This window comes from Mastacembelus armatus, chromosome 13 (genome assembly GCF_900324485.2).
Source record: "Mastacembelus armatus chromosome 13, fMasArm1.2, whole genome shotgun sequence".
Lineage (NCBI taxonomy): Eukaryota > Metazoa > Chordata > Actinopteri > Synbranchiformes > Mastacembelidae > Mastacembelus > Mastacembelus armatus.
This window is the reverse complement of record NC_046645.1, coordinates 18,501,459-18,522,804: the sequence shown is the minus strand read 5'-3', so window position 1 is coordinate 18,522,804 and position 21,346 is coordinate 18,501,459. Positions and strand designations below refer to the sequence as shown.

Sequence of the window (21,346 nt, the reverse complement as noted above, 5' to 3'; positions counted from 1 at the left end):
CTCGAATTTGGTGTAGTGCAGATAAATGAATAAAAACTACCTATACTTGAAAGTGAATTTGCAGTAATTAAAACGAGAACATTTAACCTGCTCAACTTGGCAAAAGTACTTTTATTTTGAAGGCTCATAACTCGTCTTCCGGGTAAGGGGGCGGGGTCACATCGACAGTCTACTGTACGTCTGTTCAAATAAACACTTTCATCGACGCATAACAGGTAATGTCAGACAAAACATCTGTGTTAATGCAGATGTTAATACTCTTGCGTGTCTGACGAAGAAAAGCTTGGTTTAGCCAGGTGCGCACTGTCGCTACCGTTATTTATCAGATAATGTTTACAGTAAGGCACAACGTCAGGTTCAGTTAGCTTTATGCAATTAGCATTAGCTCCATGCAAGTTAATGATACCAGCTCCGGGTCTGCACAATCCAGACATGAAATGCAGTAGGGCTTGGTGCTGTTAGCCATGCTAGCTAACACTGGGGGCTGGACGACTTATAGCGAATTTTCCTTATTGCCTTCCAGCTGCGCAGACGATGGAGGAGAACGAGGAGCAGTCAGAGCTCAGTCTGGAGAAGGGACACTCCGCGGGAGACAGTTTCAGGTTGGTCTGTATCATTGTTGCATCCTCTTTTGCCGAAATACCCGTGCTTCTCTGCAACCAGCTAATACTTAGTAGTAAATACTTTCTTTGACATTATGCAGTTTCTCAGCTCTTGTTAAGGATAGTTTCCTCTACCATGGCGTGAAAACAAAATTATTAAATAAACCATAACCCTGAAAATGTCGTTAGTAAATCATGTTTTCAGTGTTCATTGATAAAACTGGCCCACGCCAGATTTTTTTTAGTGTTTAAGTCAAGCGGTGTTAAATTGCTGGATATGTGAATGGACCTTGGCCTGAGGCAATTTCCACCAAAGTCATAAAACCCATCAGGGGATCTACTACTTACAGTACATTACGGTATATACAACGAGTACACCCGTTGAGTTCTGTGTTAAATGTATGATGAGCATTACCTACTGTCCAACTATTGCACAGTTGGACTGAGAGGTTAAATGTAATGATGTGTGGGGAGAAACTGTCTTTAGTGTTTTGCTTAAATGAATCTGAATTGTCTGTCAGGGAACTGTTTCTTATAAAACTTTGGGGCTTTTCTTCTATTTGTGCCAGTAGATTATTTGATACTTTGGGTCCTCAGACAAAGAATCCATAGTGATTTCTGGCAGCTAGAGACCAGTGATTTTAACCATTTTAGTCTTTTGTTTCTGCAACGAAAGCTCAAGAGTCCAGCCTGTTATTGTTAATCAATACTTAGAAGAAGTTGACAACTAAGTCTTTGTGTCAGCGCCTGTGGCTGGCAGAGTTGTTTGTCTCATTTAGGGTTAAATATGGACCAAGACTGACTAATTGCACTTTCTCAGGTGGATTAGGTTGCCCAATAATACACACTGAATGTGGATTTGAAAGAAAAACAAAAAACAATGTGCTGTCATTGGGTTTGAGTTGTTTTTATATTCATGCATGTGATTTGTTAATAGGCCTAGTATAGAGACATTTTACAATGAGATTAGATGTGGTTTTTAGTGCACAAAGAGGGCTTGTTGATGGATTAACCAATTACCTAATCACTCTGGAGCACCAACATCCTTCAGTCTGGACTTTCCTCATTTTAATTAGTCGTTTGTTTCTTCGGAAGCAACCAAAACTTTGCACTGTTGCTAATTTGTTTTTTGGGGTTTTTTTTGGTGTAATCCATGTTTAAAATAGTCAAATGTGGATTTTTTTTCTTGTGGTATACTTCAAACAATTTGTGGTGCTTTAGCAAGTACTTTGGGTTTTTGAAATTTCAACACTCTCAGCAGTACCGCTGACCGTGGTGCACTTTACACTTTGAGTCAGAATGGATGAAATCAGTCGGCTGTTCGGCACCACAGGCCGCATCCGCTCTGACAGCCTTTCTAGTGATGCTACACAGTCAACGAGCAGCAAACTTGTTCTGCGCCATCGGATCAACCAGCTGATGACCTGCGTGGATGACTTAGACCCCAGAAACAAGCTGCATGAAAAAGTGGTTAAAACCCTGGATAACGTTTTTTTCATCTGTGGCAAGAGAGCCAACAAGCTGAGGAGAGACAGTTTCAGGTGGAGAACAAATGTCACTTCTTTTCTCTGTATGCTGAAGGTGGAGACAGTTTCCATGCCCTTCAACTGGCCAAGAAAAGACATCCTTGATATTTGCCATCAGTAAAACTTTGCTCTTTGAATCTGTCCTACATTTTACTGAGCAGAAATTATAGACACTTGGTGCTTGGATATAACGATGACTTGTCTGATTAAATGTTAACTGCAGTAGCCCGACCTGCTCGTGGTAGCAGCACAGTGCTTGTGTTGTAGCTTTTACACTCAGATGATGTGCTCATCTTTGCGTTTTGACACACTGTATGATACTCATTACCTGAACAGATCAACTTAATGTTTGTATATTCTAAAGGTACATTGTTTTGTCTTTAATATATACAGAATTCTAATGTGCTCAGTGCTGACATCTATTGTTGATGTAATATGTATGTTTTTTTTAAGGCACAATATGTGCTCAGTTATATTTTCAATCTTCTGTGTCCAACAGGCTTCACATAGTGACGTGGAATGTGGCCACGGCTGATCCTCCAGACGATGTGACCTCACTTCTCCATCTGAACTCTCTAAAGAGCCCAGACCTCTACGTCATTGGGTAGGTGGTACTGGGAATGTAAATTAATTGGGGGATTCAATAATTTGTTTATATAACTGGATCTGTGAGTGACAATTAATATTCTGTGTGTGTGTGTGTCTGTGTGTCTGTTAGTCTGCAGGAAGTATACTCAGGGCCGCTGAGATTTGTGTCAGACCTTGTATTCGATAACCCGTGGAGTCTTCTATTTATGTCTGCTTTGGCACCAAGGAAATACATTAAGGTACATAACTTCTCAAAACACCTTTATACTAGGGGTGGAACGGTACACAGAAGTCACATTTTGGTACGGTTTGCTTTTTTTCTGTGAACAGGCAGTAGTGTTTGGTCACAATCAGCTACAGAACTGAAAAGCTTCTTGTAATATGAAAATACAAAATAAATATCCATCCATCCATCCATCTTCTTCCGCTTATCCGGGGCCGGGTCGCGGGGGCAGTAGCCGAATCAGGGATAGCCAGACTTCCTTCTCCCTGCACACTTCCTCCAGCTCTTCCGGGGGGACACCTAGGCATTCCAAGGCCAGCCGGGAGACATAGTCCCTCCAGCGTGTCCTGGGTCTTCCCCGCGAGGCCCCAGCCTTGTTCTTTCGGTCATGACCCAGAGCTCATGACCATAGGTGAGAGTAGGAAAGTAGATTGACCGGTAAATCGAGAGCTTCGCCTTACGGCTCAGCGCCTTCTTCACCACAACAGACCAGTACACCGACCGCATTACTGCTGCCAATGCCCCGATTCGTCTGTCAGTCTTGCGTTCCGTCCTTCCCTCACTCATGAACAAGACCCCGAGATACTTAAGCTCCTCCAATTGAGGCAGGATCTCTCCCCTGGCCTGGCCCCCTCCTTGAACCGCCACCTTATCGTGGTGGAGGGGTTTGAGTGCCCGTATGATCCTAGGAGCTATGTTGTCCGGGGGTATATGCCCCTGGCAGGGTCTCCCAAGGCAAACAGGTCCTAGGTGACGGACCAGACTAAGAGCAGTTCAGTGACCTCTTATGGAGCGACAACTGAGGACCTTGACGTCGCCCAGCATGGCGAAGCCGGGGCCCCACCCTGGAGCCAGGCCTGGGGTTCGGGCCCGTAGGCGAGCGCCTAGTGACTGGGTCTCCCCCATGGGGCCCAGCCGGGCAAAGCCCGAAAGAGCGACGTGGGACCCACCACCCGCAGGAGGATCCATAAGGGACCGGTGCATAGTGGATTGGCAGTGGTCGAGGACGGGGACCTCGGCGACCCGATCCCTGGATGCTGAAACCGGCTCTAGGGACAAAATAAATATAATAATGAAAAATAAAACTTTTGAATTAGCTCAGGTGACTGTCACATCTGGATGATGTCGTCTGATATGTGTTAGCATATTGGTCGTATTTCCACTCACGTACTGTACAGCTGCCTTACAAAGCTGACACACAGTCATATTGCTATCTACGACTCGCTCGCAAAGGAAACCCAAAACTTTCCCACACTATTGATTTAAAACAAGCAGGTGGGTCTTTGAGCTCTTGTGTACTGTGAACCGGACTGTGACACTGGTACTGTGACGGTTCGGGACGAATACATATACCGTTCCACCCCTACTTTTTACAACTCAACTCATATCAGTTATTCTTATCAGTTACTCATATCACTTAATTTGCTCTGTTGAATAGGTGAAACTTTGATGACTATAATTTCAATGTTTTGATCTGTGATGAGATATTAACAGCATCTAGAGTTACTTACATGGCTCCTATAAAGAGTTGTTTCACTGCGTATACTGTATGTGTGTTTCAGGTGTCATCCATCAGAATGCAGGGTCTGCTGCTGCTCTTCTTCTCTAAACTGGAGCATGTCCCCTTCATTAGAGACATACAGGCCACATACACACGCACAGGCGTTTTTGGTTACTGGGTGAGAAATGCACACAGACATTATTGAAATATGTGACTAATTTAGACTTGCCCTTGTTTAGTATTGTTTGACTAATGATGGATTGTTCAAAAGGTTGATCAAAACTGATGCAGCAGAGAAAGAGAGATTGTCTTTTCTATTTCAAATTTTCTCCCTTCGATGTCAAAACCTGGTGCTTACATTACCAGCATTGTAACACAACTGCCAATAGTTTTGTCAGCGATTGAGGTTCATAATGATAGTAGTCGCTAATGTGGCCTATACTCCAGGAGTGGACTGTAGAGGCCTCATAAGTTCATTTCTTTCTAACCTTTTGTAACATGTAGTCTTCAGCCCCAAACGAAGTTGACTCGACCGATATCACTTGGGGCATTTATCGAATTTCATTCACCTCCAACTTGAGCCACAAAAATTCTTACACCACTTTGCTCATGCACTAGTATCCAACAACAGGTGTAAACAAACTCTGATGTGTAAAATTGGCACACTTCCTCTTTTAAATAAGGAATGGAATAAAACATTTGTGAACTAAACCACAGAAGTGTCTTATCTGTAGTTTCTTTATATGTCAAAAATAGATTGTTTTTTGTCACTTAGAGAATAAAAGGTAAAAAGCGAATGAAAAGTACAGACTTGTTCAACAGAACATTGTTTCTCCTGTTTTCTATCGTTTCCTATTTGTCTCTCAGGGGAACAAAGGTGGTGTGTCCATCCGTCTGTCTTTCTATGGCCACATGTTGTGTTTCCTCAACTGTCACTTGGCTGCTCATATGAAATATGCCACAGAGAGAGTGGATGAGTTTGAGTACATTATGGACACACAGACCTTTGAGTGTGAAAAGGCACCAAGAATTATTGACCACAGGCGAGTAAAAATCACAGAATTCAATGCCCACCTTTCCACAACAAAGATTTTGAGTCTCTCAAATAAGATATCAAAGCTTTATTTTCCTCTGTATCTCCACCATGTGCAGGCTGGTCTTTTGGTTTGGAGATCTCAACTTCCGAATTCAGGACCATGGCATGCACTTTGTCCGCACTTGTATCAACAATCAAACCTACAACCTGCTGTGGAGCAAAGACCAGGTTTGACACTTAAAGCGTCATCCAGCTGCTTACAGGATAATTAAACCCTGTTCATATGAGTAACCATGGTCTCAGCACAACAGCTGTATGGGTGTGTCATGAGTAATGAAAATATTTTTAGCCATGGTTCATCAATGTGTTTGTTTTAGTGGGGGTGTCATGAAGTGTGTGTGTTGTAATTTGCAGTTGATCATGATGAAGAAGAAAGAACAGATGCTCCAGGAGTTTGAGGAAGGGCCTCTGGACTTTCAACCCACGTACAAGTTTGACCTCAACTCTGATTCCTATGACAGCAGGTAACTGTCTGAATAACAATCCTCAGCATAATCACTCCTAATTAACATAGTTTTGAATACACTTATTTTCAGTGATTATCTCTTAAATATTAATATGTATATATTTGATCTGCACTTCTTTTCAAACAGGCTGTACAGGACATGGTTGGGCTTTAAGTAAGAGAGCAAAACACATTTGTGTCCATGTTTCCCTTAATATATCATGTCGTTCTTTTTTAATATACCTAACTGCACTGCACGTCTGCTCTACTTTTAACAAACTGGTAAAAGTAGCAATCCTGTTTTTTTTTTTTTTTTTTTTTAATGCGGTAACTGTTTCACTTTAAGTATTAACCATATTTTAAAAGGCTTAATGAAGATGATCTTCATCTATGACACTCCAAATTAAACAAAACAAACAGATCGAACCCTGTCTTTTCATACAGATGATGTCTCTGCAAAGAAAAGACTGAAATGTTTGTTTGTCTACTGGTGGATCTGTTGTTTAACAAGGCAATATTGTTGGAAAAGGTACCCTGTAGAGTTTTTGCCTACTAGTTTTATGTGTGTTTGGTTCACATGCACTTTGGTAAGGGTGCCAGTTATTTTACACCATTTCACAGTTGGTGACGGTAATGCAACAAAGAAATATAGCCGTGTGCCAGAAAATGCAAAGAACATGAGGATTTAAATATTGTTAAGAAGACAGATTTTTAAATATATTATGAATCTGCTTCACGAGTGTTTTATAAGGTAGCAGAAGCATTCAACACATTTAACAACCCAATGGGGATGCACTTCATGAGAAACACTACATGTAAACACCATTGTGTTTGTTTATTATAAACTCTACAGAGAACCTTTAAATAGGATCAGGAGACAAGTGGCCAAAATTAAGCCACATTTAACCTTCAGCATGTAAGATCTTGCTACTGCTTTCAGAGCTTCTTGTAAAAGCCAGAGTGCAAACCAGATCAGCTTCTACATAACAGCTAGCATGCATGGCTATAAATAGATGTTTCAGTAATACAAATGCTATCTTCATGGATAATTCAATGTGTGTTGGTCTCAACTCGGTATAACTCAGCCATGGTACTGCTTATGGTCGAAGTTGCTGGCAGTCAATTTACTTTACCTACTACTAAAGTATGGTATTCCCATATCTCCTGTAATTTGACAATATACAGTGTCCTGGGATGTGTAAGACATTTTCATTTTAGATATTCCATATCAAAATCCTACCTCAGAATTCTCAGCACTGACTGTCTGAACAACCTTTAGAAACTGGAGACATGGTGACACACATCGACAAACTGAAAACATTTTATGAAAAGTATACTATCATAGCACTGCATGGCACATAATAGTAGCAGTGGAATCTGTAACTGTAATACTAATGTGAACAGTCAGTTGCAAGTGAAGCTCACCAACAAAAAAATTAAAGACAAAAACTTAACCTCTTTAATTTTAGAGTTGCAATGATATATGTCCGGGGCTGGGTCGTGGGGGCATTTTCCTGCCTGCTTAGACCACTGTGCCCACAACCTGGCCCCGGATAAAGCAGCAGGAAATGGATGGATGGATTATATGTGTTTATGTCACATACAAATATATCCCCTATAGATATTAAACCTTTCTTTCATGCAGGCTGCCCCTCCTAAATCATGTACCTCATAACCTGCTGATCATGCTAAAACACTTGACTATGTCTCCTTTCCTGTTCATTATCTGTAACGACCTGTGCAGTGGAAAGAAACGTAAGCCTGCCTGGACGGACAGGATCCTGTGGCGGCTCAGACCCAAAGCTTCAACTCATGATGAGCCCCATGGGAACACTCTGGATGCCAGTGAGGTCAAGCAGCTAGAAGAGGATAAGGAGTATCCACTGAAGATCAGGCAGGACATGTACACCAGCATCATGGAGTACAGCATCAGTGACCACAAGCCTGTTGTTGGCATCTTTACACTGGAGGTGAGAAACTGGAACAATGACTGTGCTTTCAAGAACCACACGGCTAAACACTCTTCAGGCACTTTTTGCTTAATATATGTCACTTCAACATCTTCCATTCTCTCCTTTCTGATTTGATTCAAATGCATATATTGTTGTAAAGTTGATAAATACGCCCCAATATTCCATGAAAACACCTTGTGTGTATCCAAAGTCTGATTTACTGAACCTTTTTAAAAATGTTTTTTAAGTCTTATCCTAATAGAAATTAATTGTCTTGGAGTGGAGAGCCACAGTAGTTCAATGGTTTACCTTTGTTTTCTTTCCCATATGAGTTTGGTTAAGCTGGAGATTTGTTTGTAACTTGTTTGATGGTCTGTTTCTTCCCCTGTTCACTGGGCCAAGCCTGTGAAATTAAAAGTTAATAACTTGATTTATCTTTCATATATCTGCAAAATATCAGCTAGTTAAGTGTATTTATAATATTATTTACCATCAAAAGTCAAATCCTTAAGTTTATTTCTTTATCCCTTCAGCTGAGGAAGATGTATAAGACTCCCCTGGTGCGTCTGCAGGCAGAGGGAGACTGGAGCGCAGATATTGATGCAGTTGTTCTCTACAGCCCTCTGCAGCCATTTCCCTCCAGCACATGGGACTGGATTGGACTATATAAGGTTGGTAACAGCTTGATGAAGATTGAACAACCATCTACCACTGGCAGTTTACTTAAATGTAGTATTTCAGTATGAGAGTCTTGATTGTGTGTATGAAATTTAGGTTGGATTCACCAGTGTGTCAGACTATATCACCTACACATGGGTCAAAGATGACGAAGTAGCCATCAATGAAGAAGTCATACAGGTAGTAAGTTATGTACCAATGAATAAAATTACTAGAATAAAACCAATAGATGATATAAATGTGTTTCTGTTTTTGTAGGTCTATGTTAGTAAAGAAGAAATCCCTGTGCAGGGAGAAGAGTGCATGCTCTGTTACTACAGCAGTACTTTGCAGTGTATCATTGGAATCAGTGAACCATTCAAGGTGAGTAATATTGCAAGTGCACATAGCTGTTTATTTTTGACTTCATCCTGATCCGCAACCTGAACCTGATTGAAGTCAAGTGTGTGGTCAGTAAGCACCCGAGTGATGAACCGCTCTCTCTTATTTAGGTCCATGAGTCCAAGGTAGCCATTGAGGAAGGGTTGGTGCCAGAAAAGGTCAACAGACTTGACAAAAGTGTAGCAAGTGAAGACCTGTGGAACTGAGCTCCCAGGAGCTGAGATGAATCCATTTGGGCCTGGGTTGCCTGAACAGGTTTTTTTTTATTTTTTTTTTTTTAGGTTTTTCTTGATCTGAAAGTCAAGTCAGATTTTATTTATACAGCCCAACGTCACAAATCATATTTTGTTTCGAGGGGCTTATAACTATTTCTTAACTACTGAAGGAGTAAGTCAGGACATGCCATTTGTACAAATACCCACTGACCTCTCTGATGCTACTCGTTTGCCCATCGGTTACCTAAACCTCTACAGTCAGTACACTTTATTTACAATTTGTCTCTGGCATTACATATTCTATTAACCAGGATATGACTAAAATCAACACAGAAAAAGGTCAGTCTCTGATTAGCTGATTCAAACTCTGTGAAAAGTAGATCAGAATAGAAAATCTAATTTATATTGGCATACATTGAGCAAAGAATTGTCAGCTTTGTAGACTGAATGTGACCTACTTATCAACAGATGGAGCTTTAACAGAGTCTTTGGCACACAGCTGTTCTAAGGCAGTTCAGACCTTCTGTGAATAATCGCCACAGTTTTGGTACTCAGTCAAATCTGAACACAGGGACAAGATATTTTTCTTAGGATATCCAATTGTCAGATATCCATTTATCCCTTTCCTTTAAAACTCCAGAACTTGCTTATGAATTTTTTCCATCATGAAAAATATCTTGATATTTGTCTCTACATCTTGTGAAACCCAGACTGGGTTAAAAGTATTGGTAAAATATTAGGTTGATGTTGGACATGGACATTGATGTTGAATGCAAGACGTTCCATTTCTGTTAATGGGTCAAAGGATTTATCTAAAAAGCTTTCTTGTTAAAATGCAGAAGTTGACCCCAAAGCTGCCTTGGTCTGGCTAAAAGAAAAGCTGGAACAAGAAGTCTGGAACAAACGTTTCATTTTTTTGAGTACACAGCATTGTGATCAGATCAGTTTGTTCATAAAGACTGATGAGTTTTGCAGTTGAAAGCAAGCAGAATTAATTTCAAATGGCAAACGCAAGGTTGATGCACAGTGCACTGCTGAAGCAATGGTTCACTGCTTACCAAGCCAACAATGGACATGAAGCCATCCGTGGCTGTACACAACTAATTTGTGTGATTGTGGAAAACCATCGTGTTGCAGTGGGATCTTACACAGGAAATGCTATTATTAATAATTTGCCCTTAGTGATATTTTCCATGTTCATTTCAGCCTAGAAGGTGTTCCTGGTTAAGGGGATGATTAAAGCTCAATATCCATAGGAGGTAAAGGTCAAAAAGAAACGTGGCACCTAAAACAAAACCGAGTCACTGGACCACTGAAAACACAATGATTCAGTCATAGCTCTCACAGGCTTTAACACCAGTGACCTGGTAGCTCTGCAGGCTGCAAGGGACCAGAGCATTGTAGCTAAATAGAATAGAGCTGAAAATTATTTGAATCATAGAGCATAGGTAAACTTATGTCTTTTGGTAAAAATGTGACCCGATACATTTCAGTTTGAGCTTTGGCTTGTTTGCCCCTTAGACTTTTGAGAGTTAACTGATATAGGATTAAGTACAAGAAAATGAGTGAATAAAGCATTTAAGGCAGCAGAGAAATTCTGATTTATGAAGTTAAAATAATCCTTTAAACCAGAAGATCTGACTTCCTTTCTTTTCTCATATCATTAATAACATCAAGCAGTATTAACTAAAAAGAAAATCTTCATTCAAAAATATGAGGATAATTATTAGTCCTGCAGTGCTGATTTTAATCTGTACTGTCCTACGTAAACTGGATTTATTTAGGATTTAATAGGGCTCCAAATATCTAAGTGTAAAATTATGAATGTTCTATACAATGATAAAACAAAATTTAGCAGTTTTTATTTTCTACTTGCAGTATTTTAGTTCAATTGTTCCTGATGGACTTGAACACAAAAAAACAGATGTGCAACTTTTTTTTTTTTTTTTTTTTCAAAGGATAAATTCTCGTTTAGTATGTTGCCTCATTAACGCACTTGAATGTTGCTTTTTATTCATTCCCTTTAATGCTGATTGAGATGTCACACTGAAATGGAGAACTTGAAGAAATGTACTGTTCATTGTTGTAGTTTAAATATTTATAGGCTAACATTAATGTGTATGGAGAAAGAAAAATGAATATATTTTGCTTTTGGGAGAACAATAATTCAGCACGTGCCTTTAAAATGAAATGTGGCTTTACATTTACTGTACTATATTATGCTGCTCAATTTTGATATAGTATGTGTCATTATTATTCATAGGATTGTCAGACATGATTTTCATGGTTATTTCGTTTCCTGAGGTCCTTTAGATTTTAAATATTGCAGTTCTATACTTTTAGGCTACTGAATGTTGTTATGGGCTTGCTGGAACTGAATTACCCAATTTAGGTCACTTTTTTAACTTTAAGAGTGAATTATTTTTTCAAACAGTATTGATATGTCCTAATGTACTGTAACAAGATAGCAACATGTTTATAGCTTTGAACATGTACATATTAAAAACTCTCACTTCATACTTTGTGTGGTTTGTTGATTTAGTGTCAGATTTGTTTTAACCTTTATTGGACCTGTTCTCAGTAAGTCCTGAGAATAATAACTACTTTAGATTTAATAATCTTGAATATCTTTTTTAAAAAAAATAACAACACAATGACGTCTCCAGAAAGAAACTCAGGCCGTGTCTACCATGTTTTCCGTTGCCATGGTGACCGTTTGTTTTGTAAAAGGAGCTGAGGACATTGAAAACTTTCAGCCACATTTGGTTTATTTTCAACCACATGGAACAAGGTACAGTCAAAGACAATGATATTAGCGTCACACTGAAATAGCGTTAATTGGTTAGCTTAGTTAATTAACTTTGACTTAAAATGGGGTAATTAATTAGCACTAGCCAGCGCTTAACTAGCGACTTACCGTGCTGTAACTACAGCACAAGGTTTTTACAAGAGTAAAACTTTTAAGGACATTTTTTTTTAATTGTAGCTTTGCAGTCTGTCTCATTTCAAATGAAGCGCGTAGGTATTGGGATAAATAATAAATAAATCGTAATATAACTGTACTGTAAAATAGGAACATGTGAGATATGTACATTAATGACATTGTTTATTTAACTTATTATGGCATAAACATATGTTTAGCTAGTTAGCTAGTTAACTAGCTAGATGTTTCCAAATCAGCCCCAGTGTTCAGTATTTTGAGATAACGGGGCTTTTTAGCTGTGACTTAACCGTGGTTTGCCTTCTTTTAATACATTATTCAACAGGCTTTAATCACACAACAAAAACAACCCTAATGTTTCAGGAATACTATCATACCAGTCATTTGTCAGTATTGTCCACGGCTTTTTTGATTCAGTAGTTACATCTACATAGGATGTGTTCCTATTTGTTTCTAGCATCAATGATCAGTGGGTTTCCAGGTAAACTTGAATAGAGTCATATTCACGTTCCTCTATTTTTTTGAACTATTGTCTGTTCTCTTTCACAATGGGCAGGCACATTTCTTCTCATTTTCTTTTTTTTTAATGTTCCTCCTGCCTTCTTATACTGTCAGTGTTGAACTACCAGCAGAGGGCAATGTCTGTCCAGGACCACAGTCCCCAGCAGAGTGGTGGGCCTAATTTAGTCAATATTGAGGTTCTGCTGAACCGCTCTGAGCTGTTCAGGGCAGAATGCACCAGGCTGATCCTGGAAACTGGTAAAGCATGCAAACGCATGCAAGATGATGACAACAAACGACTAGGTAAGAGGGCATCAGACATTCATTCATACATTGCAGTAGATAGATAAGATAAACTTTGTTAATCCCCATGGGGAAATTCAGGTTGGCTGGTTCAGCATGAATTTTCAAAGACTGCAGAGATGGACAATAATGGTATTTCTTATGATTTTTAGATCTGCGAGTCAGAGACATCCAGTTTCTGAAAAAGGAGTTGGAGCTGAAGTTGGAGGTGATAACTATGGAGATTGATGTCCTCATAGCCTTACAGAACAGAGTGGCAAAGGTGCTGGAAGCCTGCGAAGAGCCTCTTAGAGTCACCACTCTCTGTCTGGAGGAGAGGTGGGGCTGGAAAATTAAGATCTTGAATAGCCCGATGAAAAATGTATTATACAGTGTTTTGCTACTTAACACTAGAAACTTGCTTTGCATCTGATATTTCTTAAAGAATTGGTAGCAATCTTTTGCTGACTAAATCAGTCTAAAATGTCTTTTAATGTTAATTGAATGTATAGGCCTTATTTCTGTCACATCCATCATCCTATTGTCACATCCATCGATTCAATAAACCTATTTATTGCAGATATTTTGACTTGTAAAACACAGATATAATTGCATGGCTTAGTGCGGAGTCAACTCACTGTTATATTTTTATAAAAAATGTACATAGTCTTTATGTTTAGACCCAATAATACAACGGCAGGTCAAATGAAATTGATAAAAGTAATGCTGGACACAGGCAGACATAAATCCACAACACATTTTTTGTGAAAAGTGCAGCATCAGTAAGATGGTCAGATGAATTAGGAAGTGCAATTCGTGTGTTCTATTGCCAACAGAATGAAACGTTTCCCTTCTGAGAGGCTGCATGATGTGGTGGACAGAGAGCTGCTGAAGGAGAGGGAGGTTATTGAGGGGGTGGCTTCCCTCCTGCAGCGTGTACTAGAGCAGATCACTGAACAGATACGGTAAGAAAAGAGTTCATAAAGGGCTTCATAGAAGTATGCTGACCTTTTGTATTGTCTAATAGTTACTGTTGTAAAACCTGACAGAATAATCGACTCACTGGCTATAGATGCCAGTAAAACGAAGACAAAACACATTGCTTTGTGTTCCAGACTGAACCGATCTGCCAAATACCATTTAGAGCAGGATTTGAAGGAAAAATTTGAGGCTCAGTGTATCGACAACTCCTGTGCCTTAATGACCACACACTCCATCAAAAACCTGCAGAAGTCCAAAAATACAAATGCTGTTCTGCCAAGGTGAACTATTAAATTCTTAACCTTCTGACATTCAAAAGTTTTGGATGATTTGAAATAATTGTCAGTGTATGCCTAACCATGCCTAAGAGATTTGTTATATTCTATTTAACAGTTCCACACAGTGGAAACATGCAAAAAATGAATGTTGTTAGTTCCAGTAAGTTATTAAAACTTTCCCTATCTCAGCTTGGAAGTGACTCCAAAGCAGTGGGAAAACATCTCAGACATCAACATAGCCAAAGCAGAGCAGCAGAAGACCAACTCTGTGTCCCTACGGGCCCTGGTGGAGTCCATCCTGGAGCAGACAGTTGCTGACATGCAGAAGCAGGTCCAGGCCACAACAGCAGCCTTTCAGATGAATGTCCAGAAAATTAAATCTGCTAAGAGCCAGATGGAGGACCAACTGGCCAAGGTTGGGCAGATTATTGTGTGGTTATTTTTGACAGAGAAAAGGACATGAAAAGTCAGGCAATCAGAGGTAGATGTTAAGTTTAAAGTAAGAGAGTAGATTTGATTTGGTATGCATATTACTGTGATACCTTTATCTCCTCTAGAATCTGTCTGAGTTAGCCAACCAGCAGAGGATCAGAGAGGATCTCCAAGTAGCCATAACAGAGAATGAACATTTCCTGAGTTTGGCCCAGAACCGCCTGGATTTGCGCCGCCAGAGGCCTTCCAAAGAACAATGCTATGATCAAGCTCAGTCCCAGCTTCTTGCTGAGGTGCACCAGCTCACCGCTCACATCACTAAGTAAGGCCATAACACACTTGCCTCTGCTGTGAGCAGACAATGCCAATAAATGCATTTTAAAGTAGTACAGTCAAAATTTAACAATACCTCTGAGGACACACAGCTATTATAGTTGCTCATTTACATAGGTTATAACCAATAAATCTAGACTACAGATACAACTAACAGGAAAAAATGAAATATTATGATAATAAAAATGTCAACAATTGTGTTTCTGTTTATCACTGTTCTTACCATACTGGCAGATGCACTGTTTAGAAAAATAACCTTTTATGACAAATCATCATATGATGTCTATTTATCTCTGTACTGTCAGACTGCATGAGGCCATGGCCCAATCAGAAGAGGAGCAGAGGGCTTTGGTTCGCTGCCAGCTGGAGCTGCAGGAAAACATCGAGATGAAGGCAAACTCTCTCTATATTGATGAGGTCCTCTGCACCCAGCACAGAGAGCCCATTATCATACAAAACTTCTGAGAAGTCAGCAACAGCAAAGGTCTAGATATACCTAGTATTTCTTTTAAAATACAATTATACAAAATTTACATTATACTTTGTGTGAATCTTTCTCTTTTCATATGATCTAAAAAGGGTTTCAAATATTTTTCTGCAGTACTAAGGTCTTCGTTCTGAGAGTTGTATGACTACATTTTTTGCTATCTGGCAAATTCTCAGTAATGATTTTTTTTTTTGTTCTAGTCCAGTGAATTTGTCTCACCTGCTCATAAAAAAAAAATACACATACAAATACAAACACTTTGAATCATTTTATTTTTATGTTTTATCTGTCTTCCTTTAGTTCCATCTAATCCATCTACCTAATTCAATAATATAAATTCTATTTTTTTAAGTTAAATTCCACACAGTTGCATGATATACCCTTAAATAGCAAAACATTACATTACATTAAACAAACTCTTGCTTGACTGATATATGTCAGTATGTCTCAGGAACGTGCTTCACCAATATGTTGCTATTTATTGAAATATAAGTGACAGAAAAGAATAGATTTTGACATGTAAGCCATTTATATGGATACGTTGAACATCTGATTCATTTTAATATAAGACACTGAAAGTTGTTCAGCATCATTACAGTGTCATTATTAAAACATTATAGTCACTGGTTTGAACAGTGTCAGCACTGCATTATTTAGTACTGCAGCTGTAAGATACATAAGACAAAGTTAAGTTTATCATATGCTGAATCACTTTCTTCACTAAAAACTAAAGATTGCTAAACCTAAGAAACACTAATGTAAACTTTCATTGGTACATTAAAACCTAAAATTTAACGTAGGCCAATAACAAAAATTATATTTAAAAAAATCTCAGAATCATCACATCCCTTTTGAGGTGTTCACTCTATTTCAAGAGAATGTACCTTTGGCACTTCACCTGAAAGAGAAAAAAACGCTTATGAAAAGAACTTATTAGTAATTATAGTATGCTTAAACAAATCCGGTGAGATGCAGGAATCTTACCTCATGCCAGCGTAGTGTGATGAGGGGCAGGGCTAGATGACAATGGGGACATGTGCTGATCTGGTTTGGATCTCCTCCATTATAACTAATATTGGATTTGTGTGACAGGGAGGTTGACTTAAAGGTGCTGATCAGCTGAGGAGTGGGCGCCCACCCAGAGAAATCACTCTCCTCCTCTTCTTCATCTGTCTGAACCTCTTGGTCTGAGTTACACTGCAGCTGGTGTGTGGACATACAGAGGTTTTAGTTTAATGACTGCATGCTAGAAAAAGCTGTACAGAACTTAACTTGAACCTAAGGCCACACTGTCATACCTTTGAGCGGAGAAATTACATATCATATCTCAAATACATCCATAAGCTGTCAATTGCACTTTTGCTCAATACGTACCTCATGCCACAGCCTTGGTCTCATATGAATTGGAACTTATAGTGGTTATTTGCGTATTTTATGATTATTATGCTGCTGTTACAATATATTGGCATTTTAAATACAAATCTGTTGTTGAATAGTAATTATTTCACGATTGTTACTTTCCTCTGCACAGTGGCTGCTATTTAGCAAAGGATCCATAGTCCAGTTTAATGTAAAGCATTAATACTGTTTGGAAGAGATATCAACATTCAGGAGAAAAACAAATTGACCATAAAATGTATCTAATACAAAAATTGTTTCACTGAACAATACAGGCTACTATAATACTTAACCCCAAACAAACCATAATGGAAAGAAATTAAGTTTTTTATTTGTGTTGTTGAACCCTTTAGGTTATTAACTGCCAATGCTTTTTTTTAATGCTTCACATAACTGAACTTGAGGAAATGATGTGTAAAAGAAAATATTCATACCTCATGCTTTTGTATATCCTCTGCTGGAAATGATGGCATAGAGCTGTTACCATTCACTGTCATTTTTGCTGTGTCTAGAGAATGGATATGGCCCATCAGAAACATAGTATTCTTGGGGTTTGACATTTTTGCTGACTACTGCGTCCTCTTACTCTTATTCAGTGGACTGTCGGTATCTTGTGGAAGACTATTGCAGGTGAGGTCATGGTCCTGCTGATCCCTCAGTTTGACATAGTGGCCGCAGTCTTTGCAGAGCGTGGTGCGACTACCGCAGACCACACAGTGCTCGTCCAGGTCCTTCCACCGCAGCTGCAGCTCACAGAACTGACAGGTCTGCAGACGTTCCACACACTCATCAGACTGGGACACAGATCAAAACAGCGTCAGGATAAACAGGTGTCACTGGGCATATATGGTATTAAAACTTTAACAAGGGGTCGTGTTCATTAATCATCCTAAAGCTAATTGTACTGTAGCCGTCCACAAAGCCCTCAAGCGTTGAAACTAAATGCTCCCAAGTCTGAGAGCATTTAGAGGGAATGCAGATATGTCCTAATGCTGGAGACACACTGGACGTGGGAGATCACAGAAATAAGGACAGTTTCAGCTGATTTTTAATATTACAATCTTTTGAACGCACACACTAGAGGATTCAACAAGACCGGGAGACCACACACCTGCCGTTTATAGTAACGATTTCACTGGTGAGTCCAGACATGACACTCGCGATATCAAACGTAACTTCGTGAAGCACGCCTTGTTTTTTGTCGGCTCTATTGTGGTAACGTTAAGTCTTGCACAATACGTCAAAAGAGACACTCGTATTGTTGGCATAAATTCAATAAGCATGTCTTCATTGTGCTTTTTGGTGCTGGTTTTGTTTTGATTTGCTATCAAAGGTACAAGACATCCGGTTGGTGACGTTTTCCGGGCTGCTCGCTGTCATCGGCTATTGGGGGTTATTGCGTTGGAGCTTCCCCGGTCTGGACTCAGGCTTAGAGGCTCCGAACCGATCAGGAGCAGTAAAATTATCGTGGTGACACGACACACTTGAGAATTGTGTTGACAAATAATCGGTCGCGACCAACCTGGAGTCGAGCCACGTCCCCACAATCACTGGAGGGGGCAAATCGGGCATCTCGTCTAGTGTGTCCCCCAGACTAAGTCAGTAGTATCTGCTCAGTGAGTTATGTGCTGGAGGTAATGTGAGTCATTGCATTAGCATTAACAGAACATGTCTAAGAGTTCTCTCAGTTCCTTACAAAAAGGTGACAGTAGAAACTTTTGTGAATAAAGCCACCGGAACCACCCAGTCAGTGTTGTTCTTTCACATACGTTTCCTCTTTGAGAAGAATAAACTTATGGGTTAAACCTGAAGAATTGTATTTGGTTTATTCTGGGATTTGTTGCTAATGAAAAGAGAAACTAGTTTCAGTGCAGATAGCAAAACTGTATTATACATTTCCCATAATGCAACAAGATCTGTCTTTCTTTACAACCTCCCTGTGGTAGACCCCTTCAGTTTTCAAATCATGTCTGTATCCCTTTTTTGTGACAGTTTCTGGGGTAAAACGTTGTTTCCAACCTAAGATGACATAATTATTTTCATTATTATTGGTTAATTGTTTGTCTTTTTTAACCACCAGTGTGAGGGACATAATAAAGGGCAAAGTAAAATAAAAAATACTTACATTACAAAATTACCTAAAAAAAACAACACAACAAATACTAATATGGAGTACATGAATGATATTTTCTATATAGTATGATGCAACACCTTATGTCCAGGCAAAGGACAGCAGCAGTACCACTGGGCTCACCTCATGGTCCAACAGGTGACGACGCTCCATCTTCTGGTTGCAATTGGAGCATCTCACCTGCGAACAGACTGATGTAAACTTACAGAGAATACACCAGCATGTAGTGTTTGTGTATGTGTTCATTTACATACCAGGGTATGCTGCTCCTTTTTGTGCTGGTTCAGTTGCTCTTTGGGAACTGCTTCATCACAGTCAGGACAGAGACATAAGAAGCGCTGGCAGTGGGTTTCGTGTAGAGCAAAGTTGGCCTCGGCAACCTCTCTGCAGCTTAAAAAGTGAGAGACTGTCATATGTCTATTAGAGAGACTTTGGTAAAATGATTGTGGAATAAAGTATAATTTTATCACAATATATTTAAACATGTTAGAGCTGCCACAAGACAGGAATGAACTATCAACAAAATAAGGATAAATAGGTAATGTTGAAGAATGAAAGTGAATTGTGTTGGATCCATAGCCCTTTAAAACTACAGTCTGTATCTACATATTTGCCCATTGAGGTTAAATCTGTGCTGCTTCTAACAAGCAAAAGTAAACTAAGCTCCCCTTCCTGGAACACATAAGGGAAACTCCTTTAAAACAGTACGTAGTTAACACTTGTGGGGCTACACACTGCTTTCCAATTAATTTCCCCTAACAGGACTTTGTCCTGGCGCTCCCTGCCTCGTGTGACGTTTGTTGTCCAAATTATAGTAACAAAAATATGTTCAAAGTACGGCTATGATGAGCTGTGTCTTTGTGAGAAATGTAGTTCGGCATGTACTCGAGTAAAAAAGAAATAAAAAAGGCTGACAGGAAAGTTAACACTCACCATTGGCCGCAAGTGCGTGTTGCCTCCTGTTTATCCATGTACAGAAATTCCTGAATTATGACCCAGTGGCAGCAGAAGATTAAAGTGAAGAGTGTGACTTAGCAAGTTCTGTCTCTGTTATGGTGTGGTACAGGTCTCAGTTCACTAAAACAGAAAGTAAAACTAATGTTCCACAAACACTCGTTATACTATGCGTCTACCACAGGGTGGCGCAAACGGTCTAAATATGCATACATATTTAGACAATAAATAAATATATTTATGGTGATTTCATAATTTTAGATTACTGTGGGTTTGATTGTGAACAGCCAATATTTTTATTTTATTAGAGAACCTTTTGAAAGAATTATAAATAAGAAATGAATAACTACATGCACATCTGAACTTTATAGGGACTATAACACATACATATTTATGCTATCATACACCACCCACTGCATTCATATGCAAATGCCGCTTTATTCTTTATATCTTATATCTTTTATCTCACTGGTCACCTTGTTTCCTATATTTTCTGTATATTCGATTCTATTTTTTTTCTTTAAAAGTCTATTTTATTATTTTTTTTACTATTGTTTACGACTTTTTTTTAGATATAACAGGAGGACAGTCGTTTTTGGTCAAAGACACACAATATGCATTGATAATGGATGGTTTTCCAATTTGGTGTGGCTAGTTACATGTTTTAATGTAGGCTATTTATTCATCTGTCAGTTGTAAAGAGATGATTAACAAATGTAGATACTGGAAGCCAAGTGCAAGTTAATGTAAGTAGCAACATTAGCTTTTACTGCTGTTAGTCAGTGGTATGTGCAACATGTCTGTTATTTGTTTAAAAACGTGCTGCATTGTCTAATTTGTAACTAGCTAAGTAACAACAATGGGCTGTTCATAATGCATTTCAGTGTGTAATAATAATAATAATAATAATAATACATTTTATTTCATGGCGCCTTTCAAAGTCTCAAGGTCACCTTACAGATAGAAAAGGAAGCATACAGCATGATGTACATAGAGTGCATTAAAACAACAGTAACAAGAATACATAAACGGCGGGAGAGAATGTAAAGGCAAAAGCGTGGATTATCTAGGAAGTGGGCGAAGTACAGTACAAGTAAATTGAAATACAGAAACCCAGATGACAGAACAACAAATATGAAACAGTATGAGACAATATGAAATAGGCAGAGGGTGGTAGGACATCACGGGCTGCTTTGAGAAGTTAAGAGAGTTAGGTGGAAAACGCTATACGGAACAGATATGTTTTGAGTGATGATTTAAAAGTTGATAAGTCCGGAGACGACCGGATGCGATGAGGGAGAATGTTCCAAAGGCGGGGCGCAGTGTGGCTGAAGGATCTAGCGCCCATGGTGGCCAGGCGCGCTGTAGGGGTGCAGAGGAGAGTGGAACTGGAGGAGCGGAGAGGACGAGGCGGAGAATAG

The 21,346-nt window shown here is 39.3% G+C and overlaps 3 protein-coding genes across 5 annotated transcripts; 2 read left to right on the top strand and 1 right to left on the bottom strand.

Annotated features, from left to right (window-relative positions):
• Positions 1–152: 152 nt before the first annotated feature.
• On the top strand, positions 153–11,664 carry inpp5ka (inositol polyphosphate-5-phosphatase Ka). Of its 3 annotated transcripts, none has more exons than XM_026298773.1 (14): positions 153–215; positions 524–602; positions 2,628–2,732; positions 2,847–2,955; positions 4,502–4,618; positions 5,308–5,483; positions 5,593–5,704; positions 5,891–6,000; positions 6,130–6,156; positions 7,726–7,951; positions 8,467–8,604; positions 8,708–8,791; positions 8,870–8,974; positions 9,103–11,664. In XM_026298773.1, the coding sequence occupies exons 2-14, from the start codon at positions 535–537 to the stop codon at positions 9,196–9,198; spliced, it is 1,473 nt and encodes a 490-aa protein (XP_026154558.1). In that variant the 5' UTR covers positions 153–215; positions 524–534; the 3' UTR covers positions 9,199–11,664. The 3 variants fall into 3 exon arrangements, with proteins under 3 accessions (XP_026154558.1, XP_026154559.1, XP_026154560.1); XM_026298775.1 differs by having other exon boundaries at positions 163–215; positions 524–606; XM_026298774.1 differs by lacking the exon at positions 6,130–6,156.
• A 247-nt stretch (positions 11,665–11,911) lies between these two features.
• Positions 11,912–15,488, top strand: tekt1 (tektin 1). The gene is made up of 8 exons (XM_026299104.1): positions 11,912–11,998; positions 12,764–12,952; positions 13,105–13,270; positions 13,768–13,896; positions 14,047–14,193; positions 14,380–14,605; positions 14,748–14,944; positions 15,261–15,488. The coding sequence occupies exons 1-8, from the start codon at positions 11,989–11,991 to the stop codon at positions 15,418–15,420; spliced, it is 1,224 nt and encodes a 407-aa protein (XP_026154889.1). The 5' UTR covers positions 11,912–11,988; the 3' UTR covers positions 15,421–15,488.
• A 409-nt stretch (positions 15,489–15,897) lies between these two features.
• On the bottom strand, positions 15,898–20,063 carry xaf1 (XIAP associated factor 1). The gene is made up of 7 exons (XM_026299105.1): positions 19,905–20,063; positions 19,226–19,361; positions 19,095–19,151; positions 17,427–17,634; positions 17,275–17,348; positions 16,427–16,645; positions 15,898–16,340 (listed from the first exon to the last, which is right to left on the bottom strand). Exons 1-7 carry the CDS (start codon positions 19,940–19,942, stop codon positions 16,308–16,310), a joined length of 765 nt encoding a protein of 254 aa, XP_026154890.1. The 5' UTR covers positions 19,943–20,063; the 3' UTR covers positions 15,898–16,307.
• Positions 20,064–21,346: the final 1,283 nt, after the last annotated feature.